Source organism: Oreochromis aureus, linkage group 3 (genome assembly GCF_013358895.1).
Source record: "Oreochromis aureus strain Israel breed Guangdong linkage group 3, ZZ_aureus, whole genome shotgun sequence".
Classification (NCBI taxonomy): domain Eukaryota; kingdom Metazoa; phylum Chordata; class Actinopteri; order Cichliformes; family Cichlidae; genus Oreochromis; species Oreochromis aureus.
Window position 1 is genome coordinate 14671232 of NC_052944.1, and position 27822 is coordinate 14699053.

The 27822-nt window shown below is 40.8% G+C and overlaps 1 protein-coding gene across 2 annotated transcripts in view; it reads left to right on the top strand.

The window, feature by feature from the left end:
- Window positions 1-27822, top strand: part of ppp2r5b (protein phosphatase 2, regulatory subunit B', beta) — a 54480-nt gene that overhangs the window by 15618 nt on the left and 11040 nt on the right. For both annotated transcript variants that reach the window (XM_039609673.1, XM_031736799.2), the window contains 6 exons: window positions 13433-13629; window positions 17191-17292; window positions 17803-17895; window positions 18280-18410; window positions 20289-20348; window positions 23577-23685. In XM_039609673.1, coding sequence (XP_039465607.1) covers window positions 13433-13629; window positions 17191-17292; window positions 17803-17895; window positions 18280-18410; window positions 20289-20348; window positions 23577-23685 — 692 coding nt within the window. The remainder of the gene's footprint in view (window positions 1-13432; window positions 13630-17190; window positions 17293-17802; window positions 17896-18279; window positions 18411-20288; window positions 20349-23576; window positions 23686-27822) is intronic.

The window sequence follows — 27822 nt, forward strand, 5'->3', positions numbered from 1 at the left end:
TTCCTCCTAACTAACAGCTAGTTAGCAAGTACTGTAACATTAAGCGCTGTTTTTACAAATGCTGCAACTATGACACAAGAATTGTAGTTAAATAAAAATGCAGTTTTTAATTTTTTTTACACTCATCCTATCATAGTTCTATAATATAAATCACAGTTGCAGCTGCTACTCCCATAAAAAGTAACTGTAACATGTAAAAACTAACTGGATTACTGACGTCATGTAAACCAGTATCCAGTGTGGTTGAAGTCTTCTGTAATAAGAGGTGCAGATGACTCGGAGTATTTCGTCTTCAGTATGGCTGTCCATGCCTGTCTTCTGCTAGATAATTTAAAAGCACTTAACATAATAACACATACAGCTTAGTCAAAGGACAATTTCACTGTCAGCATATTGTTGATATAGTTTATCTCTTTTTGTCTGACGTAAGCTGGTTTAATTCAGTGTCAGACACTCACTTCATTTAGGTAGCTTAAAAAGGATTTATTGTTTTGATATAGCCAATTACACATGCTGATTACCGTCAAATGTCATAATAATAACTGGCACCTGTGAAGTAGCACTCACTGGCCTGTTGGCTGCTTTTCATTTCTCTTACTGTAACGTCACAAAGCAGCACAAAGTATTTTTTTAATAGAAAGTGGTCAGACTCTCTGCATCTCACAAGCCTGAAGGCAGCATCTGCAGTTGTGGTCAAAAGTTAACATACACTCATCAGGGGCGTGAACGTCATAGCAGTTTTGGGTTTTTAATATTTTAATGATGAACTTTTCTTTTTCCAGGGTGCAACGTACAGCGTACATCTTTAGTGAATTGAAAAAAATAGAATTGGCACACAAATTTGAATTTTCTCTAATCCACACAGGATTAAATGTATACATGCACCCCCACGAATATATGGTTAAAAATCACTCACCTGTTGCAGCTGGACCAACTCGATGCTTAGTGGCACTCTGGCTGGATATTTGATCATTGTTGTTGGTAGAACTGGTGGAGATCATTTAAATCTTCTGGTTTCCTGGCACAGAACTGGCTTTAAATCAAATTTTGAATAGATTTGAGTTGAATTTAGGAAGTCCATTCCAGAAGCTTAATGTTAGCTTGATTTATCTGTTTCAAAACCAGCGTTAATGTGTGTTCGTGATCATTGTTCTGTTGGAACACCCAATTGTATCCAAGTTTGAGCCATGCAATGTACAAATACCACTGGTAGCAAACAGCTCCAGAGCATGCTGCCACCATCATGCTTGGTTAGTACTTAAGTCTTAAACTTTAAAAGCTTCAGCTTCACCCCTTCAAATTTTTTTGTCTCATTTTTTTTATCATCAAACTTTCTCCAGAATGCATTTGGCATTGGATTTTGGAGGACTGGCTTCATTCTTGGCCAGCACCCTCTCTGTCCAAGGTGATTTAAAGTGTGCTTCACCGTGGACAGTGAAGCTGGTGTTCTAGCAGTTTCCAGTTCATGGCAAGATTGAGCCTTGATGGTTCCTGAGTTGTTCCCGAAGAACCAACTCCTTCACATTTTAAGTGACATTTTGGGTCTTCTTCCAGATCTTGGTACAGAGGTAGACAACTGTTTAGACTAATGATTCTTGAATCTTCACTTAGCCCATTCGGCATCTGGAATGGTCGTCCAAAATTCAGATTTCAGGAATTTTGAAAATTTGCGGACTATGCTTAAAAGCTTGGTCCGTGACAGGGAACCAACAAAATAAATGAACTCCACCAATCCGCAAGAAGATCAGATGGCTACCAAAATCATCTAATTAAAGTTATCTATTTGATTCTGTATTCAAACTTTAAACTTTTGATTAAACTCCTGTAGATTAGAGAAATTTTAATTCAAAATTCAGACTTCTGCACTCACTTCTTGTTTTTTAGTCATTAAAGGTGTCTGCTGTGTAATCAGTTAAAAAAAATCCTTAAAAGCCCCAAATTACCGTGACATTCATGGTCATGGTGAGTGTTTATATACATCAGTGGTGCTCTGCTAGTCCATTGATGGCTAATGCTAACAAGGCAAAATGTACTAACCTGTGGAATAAAACTATGGCAGAGGAGTCATAGAGTAGAGAAACTTAACCACACATGTCCATAATTCAATAATATTTACAGTATCTATAAGGTTTACAAATATTAGCTAATATTAGCCACACCAGTGAATGTGACAGAAACTGTGCTGTGCTCACTACTCTCATTTTTTTAGGGTTACATACTATATCTGTCAACGAGGGAAATATTGTCTGTGCAGCGTATCATAACCCCACATGAGCAGCCCCCGTGTTCACATGTTTGTGTTTTATCTTGTCTGGGCTGTGTGTTTGTCCACATTAAAATAATGAATGTACAGAAGGCTCTGTTTTAAATGTGCTGTTTACTGTAAAACATTCACCTTCTCACACAGATTGCATGTGGGCGATTGAATGACTCTCTCTTTCTCTGTGTGTGTGTGTGTGTTAGGGCCAGCTGGATGGGCCTTGGTATTGGGTTACAGAAGGCATGGAGTAGTTTTTGCTCTCTCTGACTGTCTAAGATCAATTAAGAGGGAGCGTGGGGGGGAGAAAGTGAGGGGGATGATGAAAGCAATGGAGTGGATGAGGAGAGAGGAAATGACTGAGCATTAAGCTGGCAGGTGGAGGAGGAGGAGAGACGGTAGAGATAAAAAATAAAATAAAATAAAAAAAGGATATTGCAGGGGAGAGGATGTAATGAAACGGCCAGCAATGCAATAAGCACGCGCGCTGCAGTGTCACTGAAAAAACAGTGGATCCTTAAAGGAATAGAGCGATGCTCGGGTAAATAAGCTCTCTGATTGAATCACTGCAAGTTTCAACCTTTGTGGGTGCTTCGCTATTAAATATGCACACGTGCAAAGCAAGGCAAACAAAGAGTCATCAAATCCTGGTCGTGTTGAGGGAAATGCTCTTAGAAGGGGTGAGATATTAAAAGCAGGAAAATAAATACGCTGCAAGGAGCTTGCTCCCAGTTTGCAATGAATCACAAGCAGCTTTAAAAAAATCATACTCGGCCTAAATCAAGGACAAGAGATGTGAGATTTTTTTCATTTATCACATTTCCTTGTTTGTGAAAAGCAGCAGCAACAGCAGCGCAGAAAGCTGCTAATCAAATGTTGAGGATGTCTCCAGCTGGGATAACCTTCTCCCATATTTGTTTACTAACCGTCTCCAATTTGTGTTTACATCTCTCACAGCAAATATTCTGTTTCGGAAGGAGAATTTCAACATCTCCAATCTTTGAAAATCGCTCTGCTGTCAACGCCAGTATGGACTTTAAGAAAGGAGACGAGTGGCGATGCTTGGCAGCTCAAATAGCTTGTTTTTTATTGATCCTTATGAGAAATCCATTTCCTGATGGCGACTAATCTGATCGTAGGTAATGACCAAAGCAACAAAAAATAAATAAATCACAGACAACAGATGTGAACGCACGGTCTGAACGCCCAGTCGGTCTCTGTTCATTATGCTTTGTGGTGGAAAAGTGTATTATTAGTAACATTGGATTATTTAAAGATGGGCTTAGCGCGCTACTTAATCTTTCGCCATGACAGAGGCTTCTTTCACAGCCTTTGTCACACAGAGAATGGCACTGAGTACGGCATAAAGACTCGCTGCGTGTTTTGATATCTGCCGCTATTAAAATATAATGCCGATTTGGAGCACAGGTCTTCAGATGTGGCTGTCGGTGTCATTGTTATTCAGTAACAAGCTTCACTTCAACCTTGTTTTTTTCATACTGTGGATGTTTTACTTTAGCATGCACGATCAGAAATTACTGATACATAAATATGATTTTGTCTTGTATTTTGGCACTCAGAAGGTCCTAGCGATGATTTGGCCTAAAAATAGAAAAAAAGAGATAATTGTCGCTTTCTTAAAAGCCACAAGGCGGCCAAGAAATCATAGTTTCAATTCAAGAGCAATCCTTTCTAGAGTTTATAGTGAATTTGATTTTGACCCTTCAAACATCCTGCATAACTTATAAAAATTCAGACCTTGATGATGACAAAATCAGCTTGCCTAAAGATCATGTCAATCTTTGTAGGGTACAATCATGTTTCTTCATGGTGTTTTAGCTGAACAACACCATAAGTAGTCCGATTGGTTTCCTGGATACAAAACATCTCACTTTATCTTAAATTAGACCTTTAATATTCATTTCAAGCTCACTATTTTTGTTCTCAGACTCAACTAGAATAGCTTTTTATGATTCACAGTTCAGAATAATCCACTTTTACCTGCCACAGCTCTGTGTTTTAGATGACCATATTAGGAATATCCTCTCTCAGTGATGTCGTGTGGACCCAAGACTAGTAAAAAATGTCTGAAACTGAGAGTTTAGAGCACCTTGGAGCCTAAGCTTTTGCCTCAAGAAGATAGCTTGTATTCTGAATTCATTACAATACAGAACAATAACAATATAGAATACATATGACAGAAAATAAGCACTACATTAATTAAACTGCCCCCCAACAACTTACTCTTACCCCTTACACTGGTCACAATCAGTCACACTTTTGGCTAGCTCAAGTGCAGTCTGAAAGTTTTAACAGTGGTTTCATATATTCATTTATTTAATGCCACGATTTGTACAATTTCCCTGAAAAGCAGATCATAAACTAAATAAGATAATCCATTTGCACAAATCTGATTAACTTTGTAAAGCTTTCATATCATTCTGATGATTATGAAAATTAAGAAACCCAATGATAGCTTTTTATATAGCAATAGATGTTCCATCTGTAAGTTTGAGTAGATTTAAGTAATTTTCATGAAGGATAGCAGTTTGCTTATCAGTTTCCCTACCAGGGACTACAAAAGCACACAAACCCTTCCACCAAGTTAAGGTATACTATTTTGGCAAAAGTATTCACTCGGCCGTCCAAGTAATTGAATTCAGGTGTTCCAACCACTTCCATGTTCTCAGGTGTACAAAACCAAGCATCTAGGCATGCAGACTGCTTCTACACACATTTGTGAAAGAATGGAGCTCAGTGAATTCCAGCGTGGTACCGTGATAGGATGCAAACTGTGCAACAAGTCCAGCTGTAAAATTTCGTCATGATTGGGAATGATGGCAACTCAGCCAAGGAGTGTTAAGCCATGTAAAATCACAGCTAATGCACAGAGGTTGCCAACTTTCTGCAGAGTCAGTCGCCACAGACCCCCAAACTTAATGTGGCCTTCAGGTTAGCTCAAGAACAGTGCATAGGGAGCTTCATGGAATGGGTTTCCATGGACAAGCAAGTGCAATCCAAAACGTCGGATGCAGCGGTGTAAAGCACGTCACCACTGGACTCAGCAGAGAAGTGTTCCCTGAAGTGGTGAATCACGCTTCTCCGTGTGACAATCGAGTCTGGGTTTGGCGGTTGCCAGGAGAAACAGTACTTGTCTAACTGCTTTGTGCCAAGTTTGGAGGAGGAGGGATTAAGGTGTTGGGTCATTTTTCAGTAGCTGGGCTCGACCCCTTTGTTCCAGTGAAAGGAACTGTTAATGCTTCAGCATACCAAGACATTTTGGACAGTTTCCTGCTCCCAACTTTGTGACTGCGCACCAGTACACAGTCCCCACCTCAGCCTGATAGAACACCTTTGGGATGAATTAGAGCAGAGACTGTAAGGAGCCAGCTGAGGTAATTTGGACACCTGATTCAGAAACTGGAGAACAGACGTCTGGAATACCCTTTCACCACATTTATGCCACCAGATTTCATGAAAAGCGGTTCTGATATCTGAGCTGACTTGGAGGAATATAATAAGAGCAAAAAAACCCCCAAACACCACATTTATTTACCATTTCTGTTTGCCAGTATAGGCTCAATTGCCTCTAACAGTCTGTACATACAACACTATTTACATCTTATATGCTAATACCCAGCTGGTCTCATTACCAATTCTAAGTACCGTCACCAAATGACAACTTCCAAGTATTTCCTGCTCTAATTTAAAGCACCAGGATCACTGGTCCTGAGCTTCCCTGGGAGATAAATTGTTGTTTACACTTCAGTCTTCTTGAAAACGTGTAAAACGGGGGACGTCTAATCGTACACCGCAACCCTCGCTTCTCATTAATCTTCCTAATCATGCTGTTTATATGAGCAAGATACATGTTGCACATGTTTCCCTGACAGTTTGCCACGATGTGGACAGATCGTGTGTTTCAGGAGGATTAGATTATTTAGAGATGGACTTAAAGCGCGTCACCTAAACCCCTTAAGGTGATATTTATACCGCCCGGACTTTTACACACTGCATGGTGTCTCAGCTCTGATAGCTGCTGTAGCTTCCTTCTACTATTTATAACTGTGCCATTCTCTGCTTTATCTCCCTCTCCCTCTTTCTGCCCCCCCTCTTCCCTTCCCTCCCCATCCTATCTTCCTCTCTGCGTCACTTTATCTGTGCATTGAGTGTGTGCGCTTAATGACAGGGCTGCAGAGGCGGCTTGCATGGTAGCTAAAACAGAAGCTGTCCTCCTCTCTTGCTGTCTCTCTGTGTCACACACTCAGCCCCAAACAGAATGACTCTTATTTAAAGAGCAGAGCTGTACTTGCTTATTTAAAAAAAAAAAAAGCATCAGAGAGATGGGGAGGGAAGGGAAATGAAGGAGTGAAGAGAGGGACCAGAGGAGGAAAATGAAGGGAGGAACCTATCGATGGATAGATGAGCGAGACAGAAGCAGAAGGATGAGGAGGAAGGGGATGATGTCATCTTTTAACCCTGTACCGCTCCCCTCTCCTCTCTCCTGTTTCCTCCCCAGATTCTTCTTCCTTCTTTTCTGTGTCGCTCTCCAGCAGGACTATATTTAGTCGCATGCAGCTGGGGGTATGTGAGTGTTTGTGTTTTGATGGTGTTGCGGCGTGCTCGGCGCTGCTCAGTCTTACATTTTAATGCTCCCGTTACCAAATCAGCCCTACCCTCCTCTCACATTTTTACTCTACGTCACATTCTGTCTGTTCCTTCTCCGTGGTCCATCGTCTTTTCTTAATCAGCCACCAAGCCTTTCTCCTCTCTGTGTGGAAAGCAGATGCTGGAGATTTCTCTTATGGTCAACAAACCCTTTTTAAAAGACAATGGCCCAGCTTCACTGAAACATCATCCGTGCCTGTGGTCTTCATGACCAGATCTGTTCAAGTCATTCATTGTAAACATCTGATACACTCACCACCCTGCTGCTGATGCACAAAACAAATTTACAACTGTTAACATGTGATTCCACAATGACAATAAAATTAGAGCCCGACAAATGCACTGTTGACTCTGGATCAAGCACCTTTGAGGAGATTCCTTTTTTTTTCTCTTTAATTAAACTTCAATTCCAAATCACAACAAGAGTTGCCTTCATATATATACATATAAAGAAGACAAAGGGGATAGACAATCCCCTTTGAGCCAGCACTTGGTGGCAGTGGGAAGGATAAACTCCCTTTTAACAGGAAGAAACCTCCGGCAGCACCAGGCTCAGGGTGGGGCAGCCATCTGCCACGACCAGTTGGGGGTGTGAGGGGAGGAAGACAAGACAAAAACACAGTGTGGAAGAGAGGCTGAGATTAATAATAACTATCCATCCATCCATCCATTAGCTTCCGCTTATCCTTTTCAGGGGGCGCTGGAGCCTATCCTAGCTGTCTTAGGGCGACAGGCATGTACAACCTGGACAGGTCGCTAGTCTGTCGCAGGGCTAACATATACACAGAGACAACCAATCACACTCACATTCACTCCTGCATTCACACCTATGAGCAATTTAGTGTTTCCAATTAACCTTTAATAATAAATAATGAAACTATATTTTTACGATATGTTCCATGACAAAGCAATCTTGACTGAACTCTATTTAGGTGTTTTTTTAGCAACAAGAAAAAATCATAACATCAGGTCCACTGTGTGAACCTTTATGTTTTAGACATGAAATGCTATATGATTTTATAAATCAGTATTTTTTATATATGTACAGTATTTTGACCTGCAGAAAGAACAGTTTAGTCACTCTAACCCTTTAGGCTTTAATAAATAATACACACAGGTATGAGGGGACAACAGTAAATTTCCTTTGATTTCCCAATGGAAAAACCCCACAAAGATGCTGCTCTGATTTGGATAAAAATGCATTTGAGGAGAAAACAGTGATCCCCTCTGCACATAAAGATCTCTGTATTTTGTAATTGTGTCTTTCTTTTGTATAAATGGTTGTATTTTGATAGAGTGACCCAGTGTTTTGAGGCAGCTATTTAAGACTTTCAGTTTATGTGCAAATGAACTTCTATGTATCAGTAAAATGTAAAATGATCCTAATTTTCATTCACACAGCTTTTTTTAGGCTGTAGTTGTATGTGAGCTTTTATCCCATAAACTGCTCACTGCTTCTTTTTTAATTTAATTTTCTTCCCTAAACCGAACATAAACTCTTGATCACTTTAGTTCAGCTATTGTTACAACTTTGTAACTAAATTGCTTTTTTCATACCTTAAACTCATTTTACACCTTCAGCATTTTAAAAAATTAATATGAAAGTATTTTTATCGTGCATCAACAGTAGTGAAGATAAGGGTGACACATTAAAGGGAAAACCTGAACCGCTGACCCTCTGAAAGTGATCGCAATTGGCTGGTCTGTTTTGGTCCCACTTTTCTCCTTAAGAGGAATGGTTACTGCAAATGGATACAAAGTTATTCTTTTCAGCTTTGTTTAAATACATGTTGACACAGAAAGAAAGACAGTAGAGACACTTGGGACAGGATTGAACCCGAGCTGCTGTTTTTGGCTATGTGGTTGCATGTGCATCCAGCCACTGAGCTAACCAACCACCCGAACACAGCTACACAGAGTGAACATCTTCATCCTATGATGAAACGTTTCTATCTTGGTGGAAATGTTTTTTTTTGTTTTTTTTTTCAGGATGACAGTCCCTGTCTTTAGGGTAGATGTGAACAATAAACTGTGTCCTTTGAAATGTTAACATGCTCGGCATCAACATCATCAACACACTTTTGATCTTGTTAAAATTACGATGCTACGGTGCGTCGAATCTGTCCTGACAGCATATTGCGGGCTGAACTCTAAAAATTTAATTCAACAATTAAATAATAAAAATCAATAAGATGTTGTACAGTAATATATTAATTTGCCATTTGGAAGCAGCTTACTTTCTAAAGTTAATGTGGATTTGCTAGCAGTGGCCTGACTACATGAGCGTTTACATTTGCATTCATGACCCTCAGGACATGTTTTTGTGCACCTGACAAATGCAACACCAATATTCACTCTCCTTTGGCTCTGTTTTGGCCTCCAACCTCTCCCGAGACAAATGTCTGGTTCTTTAATTGCAAAGTGGCCTACTTTGTTCACTCTTTGGTCATGGGCAGGCAGTTTTCAGCAGGATTTAGATCCGTTTTCCCCTCAAAATACCAGCCTATCGCTGGAAACGAGGTTAAACCAAAACAAAAAGCTTAAAGCTGAGAACGTTTCATATAAGGAGAGGTTTAAAAGGAAAGCCAAAGAAGTTCAAAAGACAAAACTGATCAATTATTCTTTTCATGTCTGAAAAAAATCTTTCTCTGTGCAGCCGTACGAAGACCAGCAGCAAAAAAAAGTATTTAAAAGGCAGTTTTTGAGTACTGATAGCTTACTGGCTCTAATACATGAGTAACTGGGAATATTTTTAAGTGAAAGGGTGTTTTATGTGCTTTTATATTTGTGTGCTGGTGATGTAACGCTGGTGTGTGTGTCTCGGTGTGCCACGTCGATGATGGATGACCTGAGCTAATACAGACGCACTAAATCGAAAAATAAAATGTAACCGCTTGCTTTTAATGGCAGCGGTGTTACAGTCAGAGCACGGCTCAGCTGTTATTTAGGTAACGACTAAAGCCCCAATTTGGATTGTCAGAAAACATGAAAATAGCTCAGTCACAAGTGACTCAGTGTGATTAAGATCCTTAGTTGATATTCTAATGGCTTCACTGACATGATATTAAAGCTGCTTTGAATAGGCGAGTCTGCAGTGACCTGAAAAAACCTGAAACGCGCTCATTATCGCCTCAGTTTGATCCGTCTGCCGTCTCATTGTGTATTCAATTTGTATCCTTGTAAATTCTTTTTCTAAATCTAACCACCGTCAACCTGTAAGCGGCATGATGGGGTGACATCAGCCGCTCCGTATGTGGCTGTCATCTCCCTACACTTCCCCTCTCTTCTCGGCTCTTTGGTTTGCTCTCTCCCACACTTGCTCTCACACGACCCACCGAGTCCCTTTTTTCCCTTCATCCTTCCTCTCTTTTTCTCACCTCCCGTCCTTGCTGCCTGTCTGCACGAGCGCACAAACACAGTTTTTCGTTTCCTTTTCTTTTCACCTTGCCGTGTTCGTTTTTTTCCCTTCCTCCTCTCAGTCCCGCACGGTACATCTTCATACAATTACTCTCCATTAAAAACGGATTAGATTTCACCTTCACAGTCAGTCTACAGAGGAAGAGCAGAAAGGGAGGAGAGGTTGGGAGAGGACAGAGAAAAAACAGGGGTGTGGAGCTTTGAGGAATCAGGAGAGAAGATTGGAAAGATGGGAAGGATAGCGGGTGGTAGATTAGGAATTAGGAAAAGCGGAGCGGTGGGACACGTCTTCACGTCAACGACATGAAAATGTTTGTACTTTTAGACTCGCATTTGTTCCCCGAGTTGTCAGAAGAAGTAGTTCACCCATGGACTTTTCACACTCGCTTTTTTTCCCGTCGCAAATAGTCAGAAGATTGTGCGAACTTGGCTTTCACACGTTTGTCCAGTCACAGAGAAATGGCTCCAATTCAAGAACAAATTGACCACTCAGTGCAGCTCAGTGGATGCCAGCCCCAACCGCAGCCATTAGTGTTTATGGAAGGCAAGAAGGTTGTAGAAACATCAGAATGAAGAGCTTGCTGGAATGATTACTCAGGGAATGGAGCAGAAACAAGACCTGGACCAGGCTCTAAAACGTAACCTTGATCCTAAACTAGATTTAACCCCAAAGTGCTAATTCGGATAACCTGGGTCACTGATCTCGTGACTGAGATATTACCGTATGGAAAATACAGAAGGGCATAAACGATGAAATAAAATGGACTCGACAGAGCATGTTCGCACACCTCAAGCGAAGGGCAGTCCTCATCTATCCTTGTGAAGCTCTGTGCCAAAGGCAGCAGATGGCTGTGGTGTGCCCACAATAGGTGAGGGGTCTGGGGCTTGGAAGAGCTCTAGTCAGCACTCCCATATCCCTCCTGTGCTTCCCACCTGGGGGTTAAGAAGGGTTAAAATTAATCCACTCCCGCTGTGTGTGTGAGTGTGCGAACCTTCGAACACAGTTAGTCTAGACTGTTTCCCAGCCACTGGTAAGCTGTATTTTTTTCCTCTGACAGAGGGAGATTAATGGGAGATATCAGACTGAAAGGATACGGAGTAACCAGTATACACCAGTTCAGTTAAATGCAATTAAATGCCATTTTACACCAATTTACAGATGCATTGCTTACTCTTCTCTGAGCATGCCGAAAATTATCCGATTCTGGTCTCTGGTCAGCTGACCAGTGTATCTGTACTTAGTTATTTTTAAAGTTTTAGGTCTTTGAAGGTTCTAAGTCATCCAGGTCATCGTGGTCTAAGCTTGGAAAGAAAAGCGTCTGGACTTCTTTAAGTTGCTTGAAGACGTTTCACCTCTCATCCGAGAAGCTTCTTCAGTTCTAAGGTCAAATGGTGGAGAGTCCCAGATTTAAGCCCCAGGGGAGTGTGCCCCCAAAAGAGCCAAGGTGTGAGAACGGGTGTGGGTCACAATCAGCCAAGGTTTAAGGAACTCATTGTGAAACCTAGCCCCACCCTATCATGTGATTTCCTGAGGCCAGAAGGCCCGGGATGATCTGTGACTCTCCACCATTTGACCTTTGAACTGAAGAAGCTTCTCAGATGAGAGGTGAAACGTCTTCAAGCAACTTAAAGAAGTCCAGACGCTTTTCCTTCCAAGCTCCTTAGACTTTAAAATTTTAGCTGCTGGTTCAGTTGGATTTTTAAAAAATGTTTCTGCCCCTCCCTGAGGCGGGTTCTGGTGGAGGTTCTTCCTGTTGAATGGGAGGTTTTCCTTCCCACTGTTGCTAAATGCTTGCTCACAGACAGTCATCTGATTGTTGGGCTTTTCTCAGTTTTACTGTAAGGCTTCTACCTTACAATATAAATTGCCTTGAAAGAAATATTGTTGTGACAAAACTAAATTGACTGTAATCAAATTTAGTCAAAAGAACAGTTCCTGGTTCAAAACACTCAAGCTGTTTGAGTTTTTTACTGCTCCTTTTATTCATACATAAAGAAGCAGTAAGCTTATTGGCAGGATGGTGTTCACCGTCATGAAATATGTCCATGTTGATAATTAGTGAAAGCAACATGCTAATTTTGTAGCAATTCAGAGGAAAAGTGGATGCAAACGCTGGAATAAAAAGTTTTAATATCTAAATCTTTAATTGAGGATGAGGTCATACACATGCAGGAGGTCAGCACATTCAACAAAGAACACGGAGAAGAAACTACAAATATTGCATGACAGTCAGGGATTACATCATAAAACAAGAAATGACAGGAATTAAATACACCCATAGTCCAAAACCATTTTCCAAAAGCATTTTTACATTGTTGCTGTTAGCATGTTAGCACAGAGGACTCGTTTTAGTATTTTGCACTAGTTTTTTTTTAACATAATTTTTCTCCGTATGGATTTGTTTATTATCTTTCAGTGCAAGCCTCTCGTACATCTCACTTAGATGTGGATTTTTTGCTGCTATTTTTAGCTATTGAGTCATCAATCATCTGGTTACTCATAAAAAGAAACCAAGCATTCCCATTGGGCTGCTGTCAAACCCTGCAGCTCTCTATTTTCTGTGTGGATTTAATGTTTTTTTTCTTTTGCATAAAGCTTTACAGGCTGCATTGAGTTTCGCACCTCTGCACCCCCCATCCCCACCTCCCCAGGCCTGTGGAATCAATTTAAACCTCATTGTATGAGTTAGGGCTTCAGTAATCCAAATGCATCAGGCACTTTCTCTGTGTCCGTGAAAAGTGGAGTTTTTGGAGGCATGAGATTTCAACGTGACGACCAGCAGCAGGTAGTTTCATCGTGACAAACTGGTCTAAGGAATGAATCTGACAGGTAATAGGAGTGAGATACAACACAGCCCTCTGGAGGAAGGTGTGTGTGTGGACAGTCGTGTGTGTATGCGTGGGTGTGTACAGATGTGTTTGTAGAGTAATATTCTCTATCCCTCAATAGCTTTTAGAGAGGATCCGCGCCAAACAATACGTAAACCCCAGCTTCCTGCGCTACGCTCTACACACAGGGGAGCATTTTTTCGTTTAACCTCCGTGTCTGACGTTTCTTTCTCTCTTTCTTCCTACCTCTCAATTGTCCAGACGCCCCGGTGGCAGAGCTGCACGACCTGTTCTGTAAGAAGCTGCAGCAGTGCTGCGTGCTGTTTGATTTCCTGGACTGCGTGGCCGACCTGAAAGGGAAGGAGATCAAACGTGCGGCGCTCAACGAGCTGGTGGAGAGCGTGGCCACGAGCAGAGGAGTCCTCATAGAGCCTCTCTACCCGGAGGCTATAAAGATGGTACAGTAGGAGGGGAGGTTAGGGGTTAAAATGATGCACCAGTGCAAACAATTCCAGCCCAAAGATAAAGATCATAGCTCATAGATAACTGAAAGGATGCAAAAATGTTCCTCTAATTTTTGTTCATTGTGAAACATGGTTACTGTTTCTCTTTGATCTTATAGAAATCCCTTAAAACAAGGGTGACGTTAAGACATCACCTCTTACATAGTACTTAATTTGAAGCACTCCGAGTACAGTTAAATATTGAACAGCATTAATGTGGCACGGCCCTTTTGCTTACTGGTTAATTGTGCAGTGACGCAGACAGAAATCAGCACTGTGTATATGCAGCTCTGCACAATGAAGAGATGTAAGAACACAAAGACACAAGGGAATTTATTTATTTCACATTTTCCAGCATAACAACAGATGTGTACAGATATCAGCATAAAATATATATATATATATAACGTCATTTACATACAGTAGTGAATGATTTATCTCTTGAAACATCATTAGTGGAGACAAGTGGTTGGATAGCAGCGTAACTAGTAAAACTGTTATTCTGCTGGTTATTTAATCCTCGTTTATTCTAGCTTTTGTTTATGTGTGAAAATACTTTACAGGAAATGTGGGCTTGGAGGATACATTATCTAATATAAAGGTTCTTTCTTTTGCCAAAAAACTACTGGTAGCTCTCTTATACTTGCAACACACTGGTAGAAATCCTGGTTCCAGTGGTAAATGTTCATGTTAAGCATGAGGATAGCATGTATACAAATCCCTGTGAGCTTGAATCTCAGGTTTTAGATGCGCTGGCGCTGTGGCTATGCCCACAAAAAGTAAAAGCTCCAAACATCTGTGAAAATCTTGTGCTTCTGAGGGGCAGTCAATCAGAAGAAAGCTGGGAGAAAGGACCTAAAACAGCCTGTTTCTGACGAAGTATGAACTGAGGGGCTGGACTGAGCACAGGCGAAGATAAAGAAAAAAATGTGATTAATACAAAGTTACAGTAGTACAGTTTAAGAACAGAGAGGTGGAAAATTAGTGCACTTTAAAAAGCACTAAAACAGTAATGGAAGGATTGAAAAAGAGACTCAGGTAAAAGGCAATTTCTCCAATATTCACTTTCCAAAAACCAAACCAGGAATATTTTGGGAATGGACAGTGACAAACAGTGGTGGGTGGACGAATGAATCGATAGCCTGATACTTGAAGGGAGAGGAGATCTAGAAGGCTGGAAACACATTTTCACCTGTGAGTCAGCCCCTGTCAAACACCTGGATGCCCATCCCAAGCTGTGGGGAAAATAAAGAGAAGCTAGTCAGTGTGGTATCCAATGGAGGATCTCCGGTGGAGTTACCATGGGAGATAAACAAAGGTGATGAGCGAGGGATAGATAGATAAATAAAAAGGGAGGACGGGAGAGAAGAGTAGAATGGTTACAAAGGTGCTAAGAAGCAATCGGCTGCACAGATGGTGAGAAAGAGAGTGTGAGAGATAGGGATGGAAAAGAAAGGAAGAAAGAGTGGAGTGAAAGTGTGGACTCCGGAGATCCCAGAGGATAAAGGGAGGTGGAGAGAAAGGAGGGTCTGAAACAGGAAAAGAAAGCCAGCAGTAGATAGAGGTGCTATACCCAGAGGATGCGAAAATGCTGATAGGACAGAGGATGGGATGGAAGGAAAGTGAATGAACTTAAAAAAGCTTTGAAATCAAACACTTAAAGCCAAGTGCAGCATTATGGAATGAAAGCAGCGTAGGAGAAACATGCCAAGAAAAAAAAGCGAGGCTATTCTTTGCTACGCTTTGCAAACCTAAGAGTCTTGAGTCGAGCTAGCATCTCTTTGATGCTGTTTTATTACCCAGTGGTATTGAGTTAAAGGTTAAAGTCATGCTAATGTCCTCACAGTGATGTCAACATGTATGCATCATGGAAATAATGCAATTGCCAAGAAAGAAAGTTGGTTCATTTATGCACTCGTGACTTTGTTGTTGTTTTTTTTCCTATAAATAACTGCGTCATTGTGCTGTGGCATGGAGCAGATCAGCACTGATGAGGTGTTACTGCTGCTTTGATAGTGACCTTTACCCCATAGGTTCTCTGTGGGGTTAAGGAGTGGGCTCGCCAATCAAGCTCAGTAATAACAGACTCTGCAAACCATTAGTAGTAGTTAAATACTGTGGTCAGCAGAAGGAAGCATGAAGTGCTCTGAAACCTCCTTGTAGATGCTGTGTTGACTTTGGACTTGTAAAAAACAAAAACACCACCATCACCAATATCAGCAGATGACACGACAGCCCAAATCATCACAAACTGTGGAAACTTCACACTGGACTTCTAACACCTTGGATTCTGAGCCTCTCCACTCTTCCTCCAGACTCTAGGATGCTGATTTCCAACTGAAATACAGTGTGCAATACAGCAGTCCAGTTCTTTTTCTCTTTAGTCCACACAAGACGCTTCTGATGATGTCTCTGGTTCTGCTTTCCTGAAGACATCTATGCGTGCTCCCTCTTCATGCGTCAGTCCACCCCTCATGAATCTCTCAAGTTCTTCTGTCGAGTTTTCTTGACAATCCTCTCAAAGCTGAGGTCACCTTTGTTGCTTGCAGACCTTTTCCTATCACACTGTCCTTCTCTATAAGTCAACTTTCCATGAATATTCTTTGATACAGCACTCTGAGCAACAGTCCTGTTACCGATCATCATCTATGGTTTACCCTCTGTTGATGATCAACATCTGCACCGAATGAGCAGATGTTGGTGCAGCAGTGCACCGAAGGAATGTGGCTATGTGTGCTGACCCAAATCAAAAGTGTTTATGCTGTTTAAATAGTAATTTAATCAAGCTTAAAATCAAATGTGCAAATTTAAGATACTTTGATGTTCTGGACCTCTTTGATAGTCAAAGTTTTGGAGATGCACAGCAGGAAAAGTTGCAGCAGATAAGCAATCTTAAATATAGATGGAAAAATGAACAGTTTAGATGATTTGGACCGATTCAAATCGACACAGCGCTTTAAAATGAGCAAGTACCGACTGGGTGAGTTAAACCTTCAGCTGTTCATCCTGTGCACACCAAGTGTGACCAGCAGTAGTGGAAGTTGCTTGGAAACTGATAATATAAACCACAGAAAGCTGTTTTTCCCTCATCCCAAAATGTCTTCACGCTTGCTAAGTAGATGTCATTTGATATAAAAGATTATCGCAGACACCCACCAAACACAACAGCTTTACTCCTGGAAACGTTCCATCGGAAGGAGAATTGTTTCATTGTTGCAGCGACTTTTCCGAGAGTTAAAGTGACACAAACGTCCTCAAACTGCAGGTGATTACTGAAGGTAACAAGGCTGCCATGTCCATTATGGGATAGAGTATTAAAATACTATTCATCGCCCTGCTTTCATCTCTGAATTATTGCCCATTATATCCACAATTGGCGAGAATGCATTGTTATTTATTCTTCACTAATCTCTTTTTCTTCTTCCTCCTCCCTTTGCATTTTCATCTTTTCTACTTCCTGTCTCTCTACTTCACACTACCTCCTTCTCCTTGCCTGCGTTTATGATTTTTTTCCAGATCTCGGTAAATATTTTCAGGACTCTCCCACCCAGCGAGAATCCAGAGTTTGACCCCGAGGAAGATGAGCCGACACTGGAAGCCTCCTGGCCACACCTGCAGGTACACAGCATACATCCGTGTGACATGCTAAGTCACGTGGTGCTGGAGATATACAAGACTTCATCTAAGTTAACATGAAGGTGTAATGGAAGAAAAAGCACGGTTCAGGCAAAATATGCCTTTAGCACTGTTAATTCTCTCACAGTGGGGTTAAATTGCTTTTAATGCTGTGTTGAGTGTTTACCTGAGGGGGGATCATTTAGATCATTTAAATGTTGGCTCAAGTTTTATGCCAACACATTATGAGCTTAGCCAGCATCAATTACAAATGGAAATCCTGCAAAAAAACTCCAAAATCCTGCATAGACTAGATGTTTACCCAGATGACATTTAGACATGATGTACAGTCACTTTACAGCATCTTCAGGAAGAGATGAGTCAAAATGCGTGTGTGGCGTGTGTGTCTTTGAAAGAATAGTTTGACATTTTCGATGCCACACTATCCACTGAAGATAAAAACACAGACACGCCAAATGTTGTGTAATGTTGTGGTGTTTGTTCCTTTTTCAGCTGGTGTATGAGTTCTTTCTGCGTTTCCTGGAGAGCCCGGACTTCCAGCCCTCCATGGCCAAACGCTACGTGGACCAGAAGTTTGTCTTGCAGGTAATCCTTTCCTCTTCGTCTCCTGGAAAGATGCAAATCCAAAGCTTTGAAGGTATAAAGAAATTAAGGCCTTCTCTTAAACATGGAGCTGTACTTCTCAAGTGCCATCAACTATTACTTCTCAGTGTATGTATTAAAAATTGACTTTTTTTTAATGTTTCATGTGTTGTTAACTGTTATGGTAATATTCATTCTGCTGCATGTGGTACAAATGTTTGATTTTTCTCCAGAAGCAGAAGTTTGAGAGACTAATTTTAAGAGCGAGGAGGTCAGAGATAGAGTGCAGTACTCACAGGTGCAGACTTTCATTCATAGCAAATGTGTGTGTGTGTGTGTGTGTGTGTGTGTGTGTGTGTGTGTGTGTGTGTGTGTGTGTGTGTGTAGCTCCTGGAGTTGTTTGACAGCGAGGACCCGAGGGAGAGGGAGTACCTAAAGACCATCCTGCATCGCGTCTATGGAAAACTGCTGGGCCTCCGAGCCTACATCCGCAAACAGATCAACAACATCTTCCTCAGGTACAAGCTGCACCAAACCTCCACCCAACCCATGCTCATGATTTAAAAACGAATAATCAAACATCACATGACAGTCAAAAACGATGAGCAGGAAGAGGAGCAGGCTCAGAAACCACGTTTTGTGCATCTATCCTGCATAAATGATAATTATGCTACAGCCACAAAATGACCTCAGAGTTAGTACTTTAAACCAGCGTGCACCTTGTGAGAATACTTGTTAAATGCTGGCTCTCTTTGTATCTCTAATTGAGGTTATAGCCTGAGCTCCAAAGGAGCTATTGCTCTTCTGCAAGAACAAAATTGGTTTATTGGTTTGGCTCTAATTTGCCCTTACAGGGGTTTGCATGCAGCGTTAATTCAGAAAGAAACAAAAAGATCTTTTGGATCCTGCAGCAGTTCCTTAATTGTAGTGTCTGCTTAGTATTTTTGTTGTACTAGAACTTTTAGTTTATAAAGGAGATTATTAAGAGTGAAAAACAGGACTGTTAATGTAACTAGTGTTGTAGCAAAAAGGTAAAATCTAGGTTTAATCTTTAAGCAGTTGTATTCTTTCTCCTACAAACACAACATGAATGTGTTCAGCTCACTGAATGTTCATCCTACATGTGTCCTAAATCACTGATTGATCAATCAGTCGTGAAGATGATTATAGAAGATTATATTGGTTCAGAATTGACAAAAAGATGTAAAACTTGGAAACTATGATTCTTACAAGTGTGATGTTGATTGTCGACACATACTGTGTAAACCTTTAAAACATCACGTCACACATGACCTCTGACCTCTCCTTCAAGGTCGATCGATTGATCTGAAAGTCAAAGCGATAATAACGCTCTACAGAGCTATTTAAAAATATGTTTCTTATTGTCATTGCTTGTACTGACATCATATAGCTATATAGGAAATGATATGTGGTCATTCTAAACATTACACTACTTCAAGGTCAAACTTTCATAAAATGTCTTTTATCATTAAACTATGTTTTAAATTCTACTGCCTTTGTTTGTGTTGGTAACATTTGATACTGAATGATACTGTTATATGAGCCTTTTTTTTCAAGATTCCCCAAGATGGGTTTTTAAGACAGTATAAATATAATAATCTTTAATTAGAAAATGTAACTATAACAAAAACATTATTATACTCAAAATTATTTGAAGTATTTTCATGTTTTTTGTGTTGTGTCCCTCAAACCTAACTGGTCGTGGCAGATGGCTGGTTGTGCCAAAGGCTTCTTCCTGTTAAAAGGGAGTTTGTCATTCCCACTGTCACCAAGTGCTTGCTCATACTGGGTTGTCTAGGGTTTTTTTCTGTATCATTGTAGGGTCTTTACCTTACAATATAAAGTTCTTTGAGGTGACTGCTGTTGTGATTTTGTGCGATATAAGTAAAATAAAATAAAATTGAATTCAATATATTAAAATAAGTTTAACAGGGCAAAAAAGAAAAGCCTGCACTTTGCTGTTCCTTTTGCTACACTACAAACTTTTTAAAGTACGTTAAAAACTATGTTAAAAAAGAACAAAGAAAAGAAAATGCAATACTTTTCTTTTAAATAGTGACACTGCCCAGAGAGTGAGCTGCCTCAGTGAAGGTGCTTCTTGCTTTTCATGTTTTCCTTTTACTGAATGTAGTTTCAGCTAAAATGTGTTTAAACTTCACTGGAACTGTGAATGTCACAGAGGTGTGCTTCAGACATGGTTTGAAAGGAAATTTGTGAATACTAGCAACTTTCATGCACGCTCAGGTCATTTTACAGGAAGATAAAACTGTTCATTTAATGTTTATGTAATTGCTGTTTTTAGTGTTGTTTAACTATCAGTTGTAGCTTGATTTAATAGTGCTTTTGCCTGTGTGTGTCCTGTCTCTGACCTTCAGGTTCATATATGAAACTGAGCACTTCAATGGAGTTGCGGAACTGTTGGAAATCCTCGGCAGGTCTGTCTGCAAAAGCACACGTTTATATATGCTTTGCTGCTGTGCTGCACACACACATATACTTTATACTTGCAAGGTGTTTCTGTTTATGAGGCAGCGGGCACCAAAAACTGGTTACAAAGCACAGCCGCTGCTGCATCTGCACGACACATAAAACAATATGCATTTTTATTTTCCCTTCTTTCTTATCAAGTAAAGACAACCCAGGGTGACGGCAAGGGAAGTGAGTAAAGGGGTGAGGTGGGCGATGGTGCAGAAAGGAGAGAAGCGGGAGGAGGTGGGGGTTAAAGATATAAACGAAGTATGACTCACAGGTTTGTTTAATTTCTTGCCTTCTTTTGTGAGGGAATATATGAGGAAGACAGAAATGACGAGGCAGCGAAGAAGAAAGGCAAACTGATAAACAAACAAACGTTTCTTATGTTGATCCTCACATGTAAACAACCAGGAGCAAGAATGGACAAATCAGTGAAATGTGGATGCTGTCATTGTGAGATATAAAAAACTACTATCAACACCGTGTCTTCGTGGTAGCTGCTGAGCTGGCGGTTAGCCTAGCTTATCAGACTAGGTTAAAGAAAAAGCGATAGCCTGGCTCTGTCCAAGATGGGAAAAAAAGCCTCTTTATCAACACCTGTGGACCCGTTATGGTTACATTTGATACTCTAAGCAATAATATTTAGCAATAGACTTTATTTCCTAAGGAGGCTAAGGTCAAGCGACATCTGCCCACTCTTGGGACAAAGTGTCATACAGGGGTGGCCAGTGCTCTGTTTTTGCTGTGGTCTGCTGGTGCGGACACCTTCCCCCTGTGACAGAGGCAGAGTAGACAAACTTACCGAGGAAGCCGGCTCAGTGGTTGGTTCTGAACTTGAGACAGTCCAGCAGGTGGCCATGAGAAGAATGCTCTTGAATCAGTTATGATCAACACCCACTCCATGCACTGGTAGTTATAGAGTAATAGCACAGTAGCACCAAGGTGCAAGACTGAGTACCTCAGGAGGTCCTTTATACTAGCTCCTATAAGACTGTTCAGTGTACAATAATAATAATAATAGCAATAATAATAGTAATAATATTTTATCCACATGTTTGCATATTTGCAGATATGAGTTATAGCTGTTTTATTTATTTGTATACATCTATTTATTGCTCTGTTGTTAATTAGCTGAAGGGGTTGTAATTTTAGAATTAGCACCAAAGCAAGAGCTACTGTTAGTATTGTTGGCTGGCAACAAATAAAAATTTCCAGTCATATTGCTCATATTGCTTTCACTCAGAAACAACTAAATTTATCATCTGCAGCAGACAGAAAAATAGTTCTGGATTTAAGTAGATGCTTCCAGTAGATTAGCTTAGCTGCTTAGTAGCTTAGATGAGTACTTAGCATTATATCAATTTGCACCGATGAGGATTAGGGCCACTGAAAAAAAATTATTTGGGGGAATTCTGACCTTAATCCTCTTCTGTAGCCATGAAAGCCATTTTAAAACAGAACAGACTCCAGAGAAAAGTCTGAATTAAGTTAGCTTAATGTTTTTAGCTCATCCGGCTAAAGTACAGATGAGCTAATGTGATGGCGAGGCGCCCATCTGTCTGCAGTGCAAAAGAACGACATCCTTGCAAACAGTCATCGCATAATGAGTCTTTACCCAAACTGTGGTGAAGTAACCTGTGAGCTGCAATGCTACTGATGTTCTGGTTTGATGCTGTCTCATAATCTAAAGCTACATAACAGCCTAGCTTTTTAGCAGGCTATGTAGCAGTAGCCTAATGATCTTATTATGCTAACAAAGGGCACTCCAGTAAGTCTAAGGCAGAGAAACCCACAAAGGCACAAGTTTAAAGTCACAGACAGGGAGTAAAAGATGCACATCAGCTTCTTGATGTCGGATAGTGAAGACTCGCTGTGAAAGTGCATCCGTGTTTTAAGTCTGTAGCCAGAGCAGATAAACAGATGTGCTAATGATAACTTAGAAATGGAAAGACTAAGACAATAAACCAAAGAAGGAATAAGCAATAAGAACGCAAACAAATCAGTATCAGAAACAATAAATATTAATTCCTCTCAGGGGAATTTTGGCTAATGGAGTCTAGCTTCTGCCCTGTGTGTTTGTCTTTCCTTGTCTGATGTTATACTTAGAAAGGAGTTAAAAAGAAGGATGTATCCAGACTGAGAGTGTTTTTTTCCTGCCATAAGAGACCAACAGTAACTTTTCGGCTTTTAACAATAGTGAGGTGATGTCGGAAACAAGTGGTGGCTCGAGGAGGTTACTCTGGAGAAAGAGGGAGGAAGGCGAGGGAGAGGACGAGTCCAAGGTGAGGGAAAAAGGAGGAGGAATGGAGGGATAGATGGAGCCGGAGAGGGGACGAGTGAGTGAACAGTGAGTCAGAAGTGGAGGAAGGAGGGAGGGGAGGGAGCAGGAGAGGAGAGAGAGGTTTGTATTCATGTTGGTGGTAACAGAGGTATTTATAGCTCCTCCCACACATGGAGAGTGCGGGAGAGAGATGGGTGAGAGAGGATGCGGTGCACAGATAGAGGAGACGGGGAGGCGTTCAGAAAGAGGGTGAGAGAGGAAGCAGAGAGACAGATTAGAGGAACAGCAGGAGGGAGATATTACTGAAGGACTCCTCTGTTAAACTGACAACAGCGCTATTAGAAATGAAGACAGACGGACGGACTGATGCAGACAAACACATGAATCGCCCGTGAAAAAAACTGACAGGCGGCCCGTTTTACAGCTAAATGAGCGTCGCACTTTCCAAGTTTAGTTCCCACTCTTCTGCTGCTCATACTTTTCTCTCTGTGGGCAGCCGGTGCAGCTGTGAACAGAGCAGACCACGCGCTTGTCCAGTCACTCGGAAACGGACGCAGTACGAAAATAGAGTCTGAGAGCACAGATGAATGCACAGGCGTACACATGTGTGACTCAGAGGAGGGTTCTTTTTCTTTTTTGAAGCAACACACGATGCTGTCGTGTAAATAAATATCACTATTCGCACCATTCATTGGTTGAAACGTGTTCGTTAGAAGATCGCATTTGGTAACAGGTGATCGGGATGTTTTTGGACAGGTGGCCTTAAAGTTGGAGGGTTGTGGTGCTGATTTTTAAACAGGATGACTTAAGTAAAAGGCGTACACGTGCTTTTTGTCATTAAAAAAACCCCCCACATGCCCCCGAGGAACGACGGTCACTTTTAACTGTCTTCTCATCTCCTCTGTTCCAGCATCATAAACGGCTTCGCCCTGCCGCTGAAGTCTGAACATAAGCAGTTCCTGGTTCGGGTCCTCATCCCGCTACACACGGCAAAGTCCCTTTCCATCTTCCACGCGCAGGTCGGTGACTATCCTACCCTCACTACCAGTTTATATTTGTGCTTTAACGTTAGACTCTTTGACAAAGCTTAGCCCTGCCGTCAGCTTCTTTTGATTTTGTGTAGCATGGGAAACAGTTTTTGACACCCATTTATCTTGATGCAACAGCACGAATGCAGTCACATTTTTTGATGTCGTTTCATGCCCTAAATACATCCGAATGCAGAGGAGAGATGCAGTATGTGTTTGAATGACTGATGTTCCTTGCAGCCGTACTTTCCTGTGTCCTCATGTGTACTTTGCTTGTATTTGTTACATTTTCAAGCTAAAATACCTGCCTTCAATCAGTTTTAGTCCATTTTAGAGGATTCTTTAGGTACTTTGTTACTGTAATATACTGGGATATTTATAATCAGAGCTATTTCTATTTAGTAGAGCTATTTTGTTATATTTTGTAACTTCTTAATATATTGTATTACTTAATTTAGTTTAGTTAGTTACTGTTCTTACTGTCTTGAAGCAAATGTGACCACATCATTTCCTCTGGGGTTAATAAAGTACTCTGATTCTGATTCTGATACTAGCAGCCCGTCGTAAAAACACATAATTTGCTTCCATTTCTTGAGCTAAATCTATGGAAACTCCCACAGACAACCCAGTTTGACATGCAAAAAATAGTATTTTTGCACCAACAAGGTGATTCCCGAAGAGTATAACTTGGCATGGCGTGTCCTTAAAAAAACTGAGGAAGTGGGTAAGTCGTGGGGAAAAGAAGAAGTGGCAGGCCTGAAAACTATTTATAGTAGATGAGCAGTGTATAAAATTCATGTCTTAAGATAAAATTAGCAAAAAAGCAAAGCCCTCGCACAGGACCTGAGAGATATAGCTATCTGTAAAACATGATGGAGGCTCTGCCGTGGTTTGGGGCTGCATTTAAGTCAGTAGTAGTGGAAAACTTGTCAAAACTGATCAAATTATGAACATAGAAAAGTTCTGTCAGATTTAGAGGCACCATGCAATATCATCTGGAAAGTGTGTGATTGAAAAAGACTTGACAGTGATCTCAAACAAACTCCCCATGCAGTGAAAAAACCTACTTGGATAGAAAAAACACAGTAATAATACATTTTATTTAATAAAGTACCTTTCAGAACACTCAAGGGCACTGTACACAGCAGAATAGAACAAGCAACAACAACAACAAAAATAACAATTTACAAATTTATGAGGATAAAACATAGAGCATAAACATAAATAAATAAAATAAATTAAAATAGCAGGATGGAAAAGCTTATGTGGAATAGGCTTTTGTGAACAGGTGAGTTTTGAGTCTGGACTTAAAAAGAGGGAGGGAAGTGATGTTTCTTATCTCAGGAGGAAGGGAGTTCCAAAGTCGGGGGGCAGAGGAACAGAAAGCCCTGCGCCCCATGGTGGCTAGCCGAGGGGAAGGGACGGAAAGAGAAAGAGAGGAAGAGGATATGAGACACCGAACAGGAATGGTGATTTGAACCAGGGAGGTATGAAGGCGAGAGATGATGGATAGCCTTGAATGTATACAAACGTATCTTGAAATTGATGCGGTATTTAACCGGAAGCCAATGAAGCTGCTGCAGAGCAGGGGTGATGTGGTGCATGGAAGGGGTCCTGGTGATAATACGGGCAGCAGAGTTCTGGACACGTTGAAGCTTATGGATCGATTTTTGACTAAGACCAAAAAGAAGAGAGTTGCAGTAATCGATCCGGGAAGTGACCAGGCTATGAACAAGAATGGCAGTGGCGTGTGGGGAGAGAAAACGACGGATATGACTAATGAAGCACCATCAGTCGGGGATTGGCCTCCCCAGAGCCCGGACCTCAACACAGAGCAGTGTGGGATCATCTTGACAGAGAACAGAACTGATCTTTCAGTCCCCTTCAAGAAAACTGGAGAATTATTCCTGAAGATTACTTAAAGAAATTATTACGAGAAAGCTTACCTCACAGGTAAGTGTTTAAGAATCAAGGTGGTCATACCAAATATTAACTTTTAAGCTTTTTAGAATAGCACAAACTCTGTTTTTGCCTGATATACTGCATTTCTTTCTATTTGTGTTTGAACTGGTTTGAATAAAATAACATATAAAAAATGAAGGGTAGCTCGAGACTTTTGCACAGTTTTATATTCATGTCTTTGTAAACCAAATCTATAAAAACAGATCTCCAGGTAGAAGCAAGCTTGTTGCTTTTATTCTTGACAGACAGTTTAATCAGCTATCCTAAACTCTACCTGTCACCATGACCAGAATCTCTTTGTAATGGTCTGATTGAACTTAAAAACAGATAAAAACAAACATCTGGCTTGAATATATGTATGAACCCAAGAAGAAGTAAGTGAGCTTAATGTGTCTAAAATTGTTTCTGGTAATACTGGTGGTTAGACATTTTAGCAATGTGTCAAACGTACCACTAGGAGGCAGGGTTGAGTCATAGATAGTGCCGCTGAGAGACGCACTCACATCTGAGTTACGTTCGTGTGTGAGTGCCTTTGATTTTTTTTTTGGTGTTTATGTACGAGTATGTGTGTCTGGGTTATTATAATACTTGGTGACACAGATGGCTGCCAGTCTATTGTGTTTGTGCATGCCTGTGCATTTTATTTGTGCCATACTTTGTTTGCTTATGCAGAAGATACAGTTTGTTCCCCACAAAATGTCTGTGTGTATTCTGGGTCTCAGCATCACTGTGCCCTACATTTCTCCCCATCTCTCCTCTCCCTGTGGTTCACACACATAAATTATTCACACACTCACACGCACTCGGTTTGACAGGGTCACGGGAGAAGCAGGGTCTTGTGGATGGCAGTTTTGTACTCAGTAGGTGTGGCTGTTCAAGACTGACCTAGTTCTGGATGCCAATATCAAAATATGATATCACAGCAAACTGTTTAAACATCTTAGAAGATGAGCACTGAAATACATTTGAATGTATTGATATCACTGACTTAGAGTATGTGGCCCCAGTGTGGGTTCAGTAAACCTAATCATCTATTCAGCCATCCGTTTTCCGAACAGCTTCTCAGGGGGCTGGGCTGGAGTCTCTCGAAACTATCACAGGGAGTGGAAGCAGGTTACACTCTGGAGGTCACCAGCCCATCGTGTGGCTAGTACAGACAGACAGATAACCACACTCTCACATTCACACCTACAGCCAGTTTAAAATCACACATTAAACGGAGCTACACGTCTTTGGCCGTCTGATGAAAATAACACAAGTAACATCAGTAACATGTCCACATTGTCTCACACAAACATAGTATTTTCCCCATGTTTCGGTAAATGCAGATATATTTGCTTCAACATAAATTAAACACAACATTGCTAAACAATTTTTTACTTATTTGGCTGCTGCAAGCTTCTTAAAACAACAATGGATTGTGTTTCAGCAATAGATATAAATTCACTTGTGCATTGGCAAAATTATTCATGAACACAAATGGAGGTCTCTGCTCTCCTAACCCCTTACCCATTGCCACTCATTAACTGTGTCACCAGTGTTATAAAAAAGTGTGTTGGTTTTCCTGAGCGATTTATGGCTGTTATTCTCGGTTGCAGGTCCATGGACTACTGTTTGCCGCTCAGATTTTAAAAACACACATATTTTAATTTCCTAAGCATATAGTTAGGCTTTGAGCAGTTACTGTGGGTACTGAAGTGTGAGGTGTACTGAAGTGACTGAAGTGTATCATTATTATGAAAGTAAAAATTTTATTTTTAGGAACCAAGCAGTCCTTCTTGGATGGTCTCATTTCTCTGGTTTCAGTATTTTTATGTCCTTTAATTCCAAAGTGTGGAAACAGTATAGAAACACTACAAAGATGATTTGGTCATAGGCTATATTTAGCTGTGATATTTGTATCCCAATACTGTATTTAAAGAGCAAAAAACCGATATGCTATAAGTTAATTCTCACATGTGCAACCAGAAGAAGTTTTAGGCCTCTTAGCTTGACATGTTCCAGCCATTACTAACTGGACACAGGCATGTGCATGAAATAGACACGCACTACAGATTTCAATGGAATCAGGGGCAAGCAGAGCTGCTTTCAGAGACACTAGCCAACTGTGGCCAGAAGATGGCAGTAATTTAAAAGATGGTGCAAACAGGCAATGAGAGAAGCTCA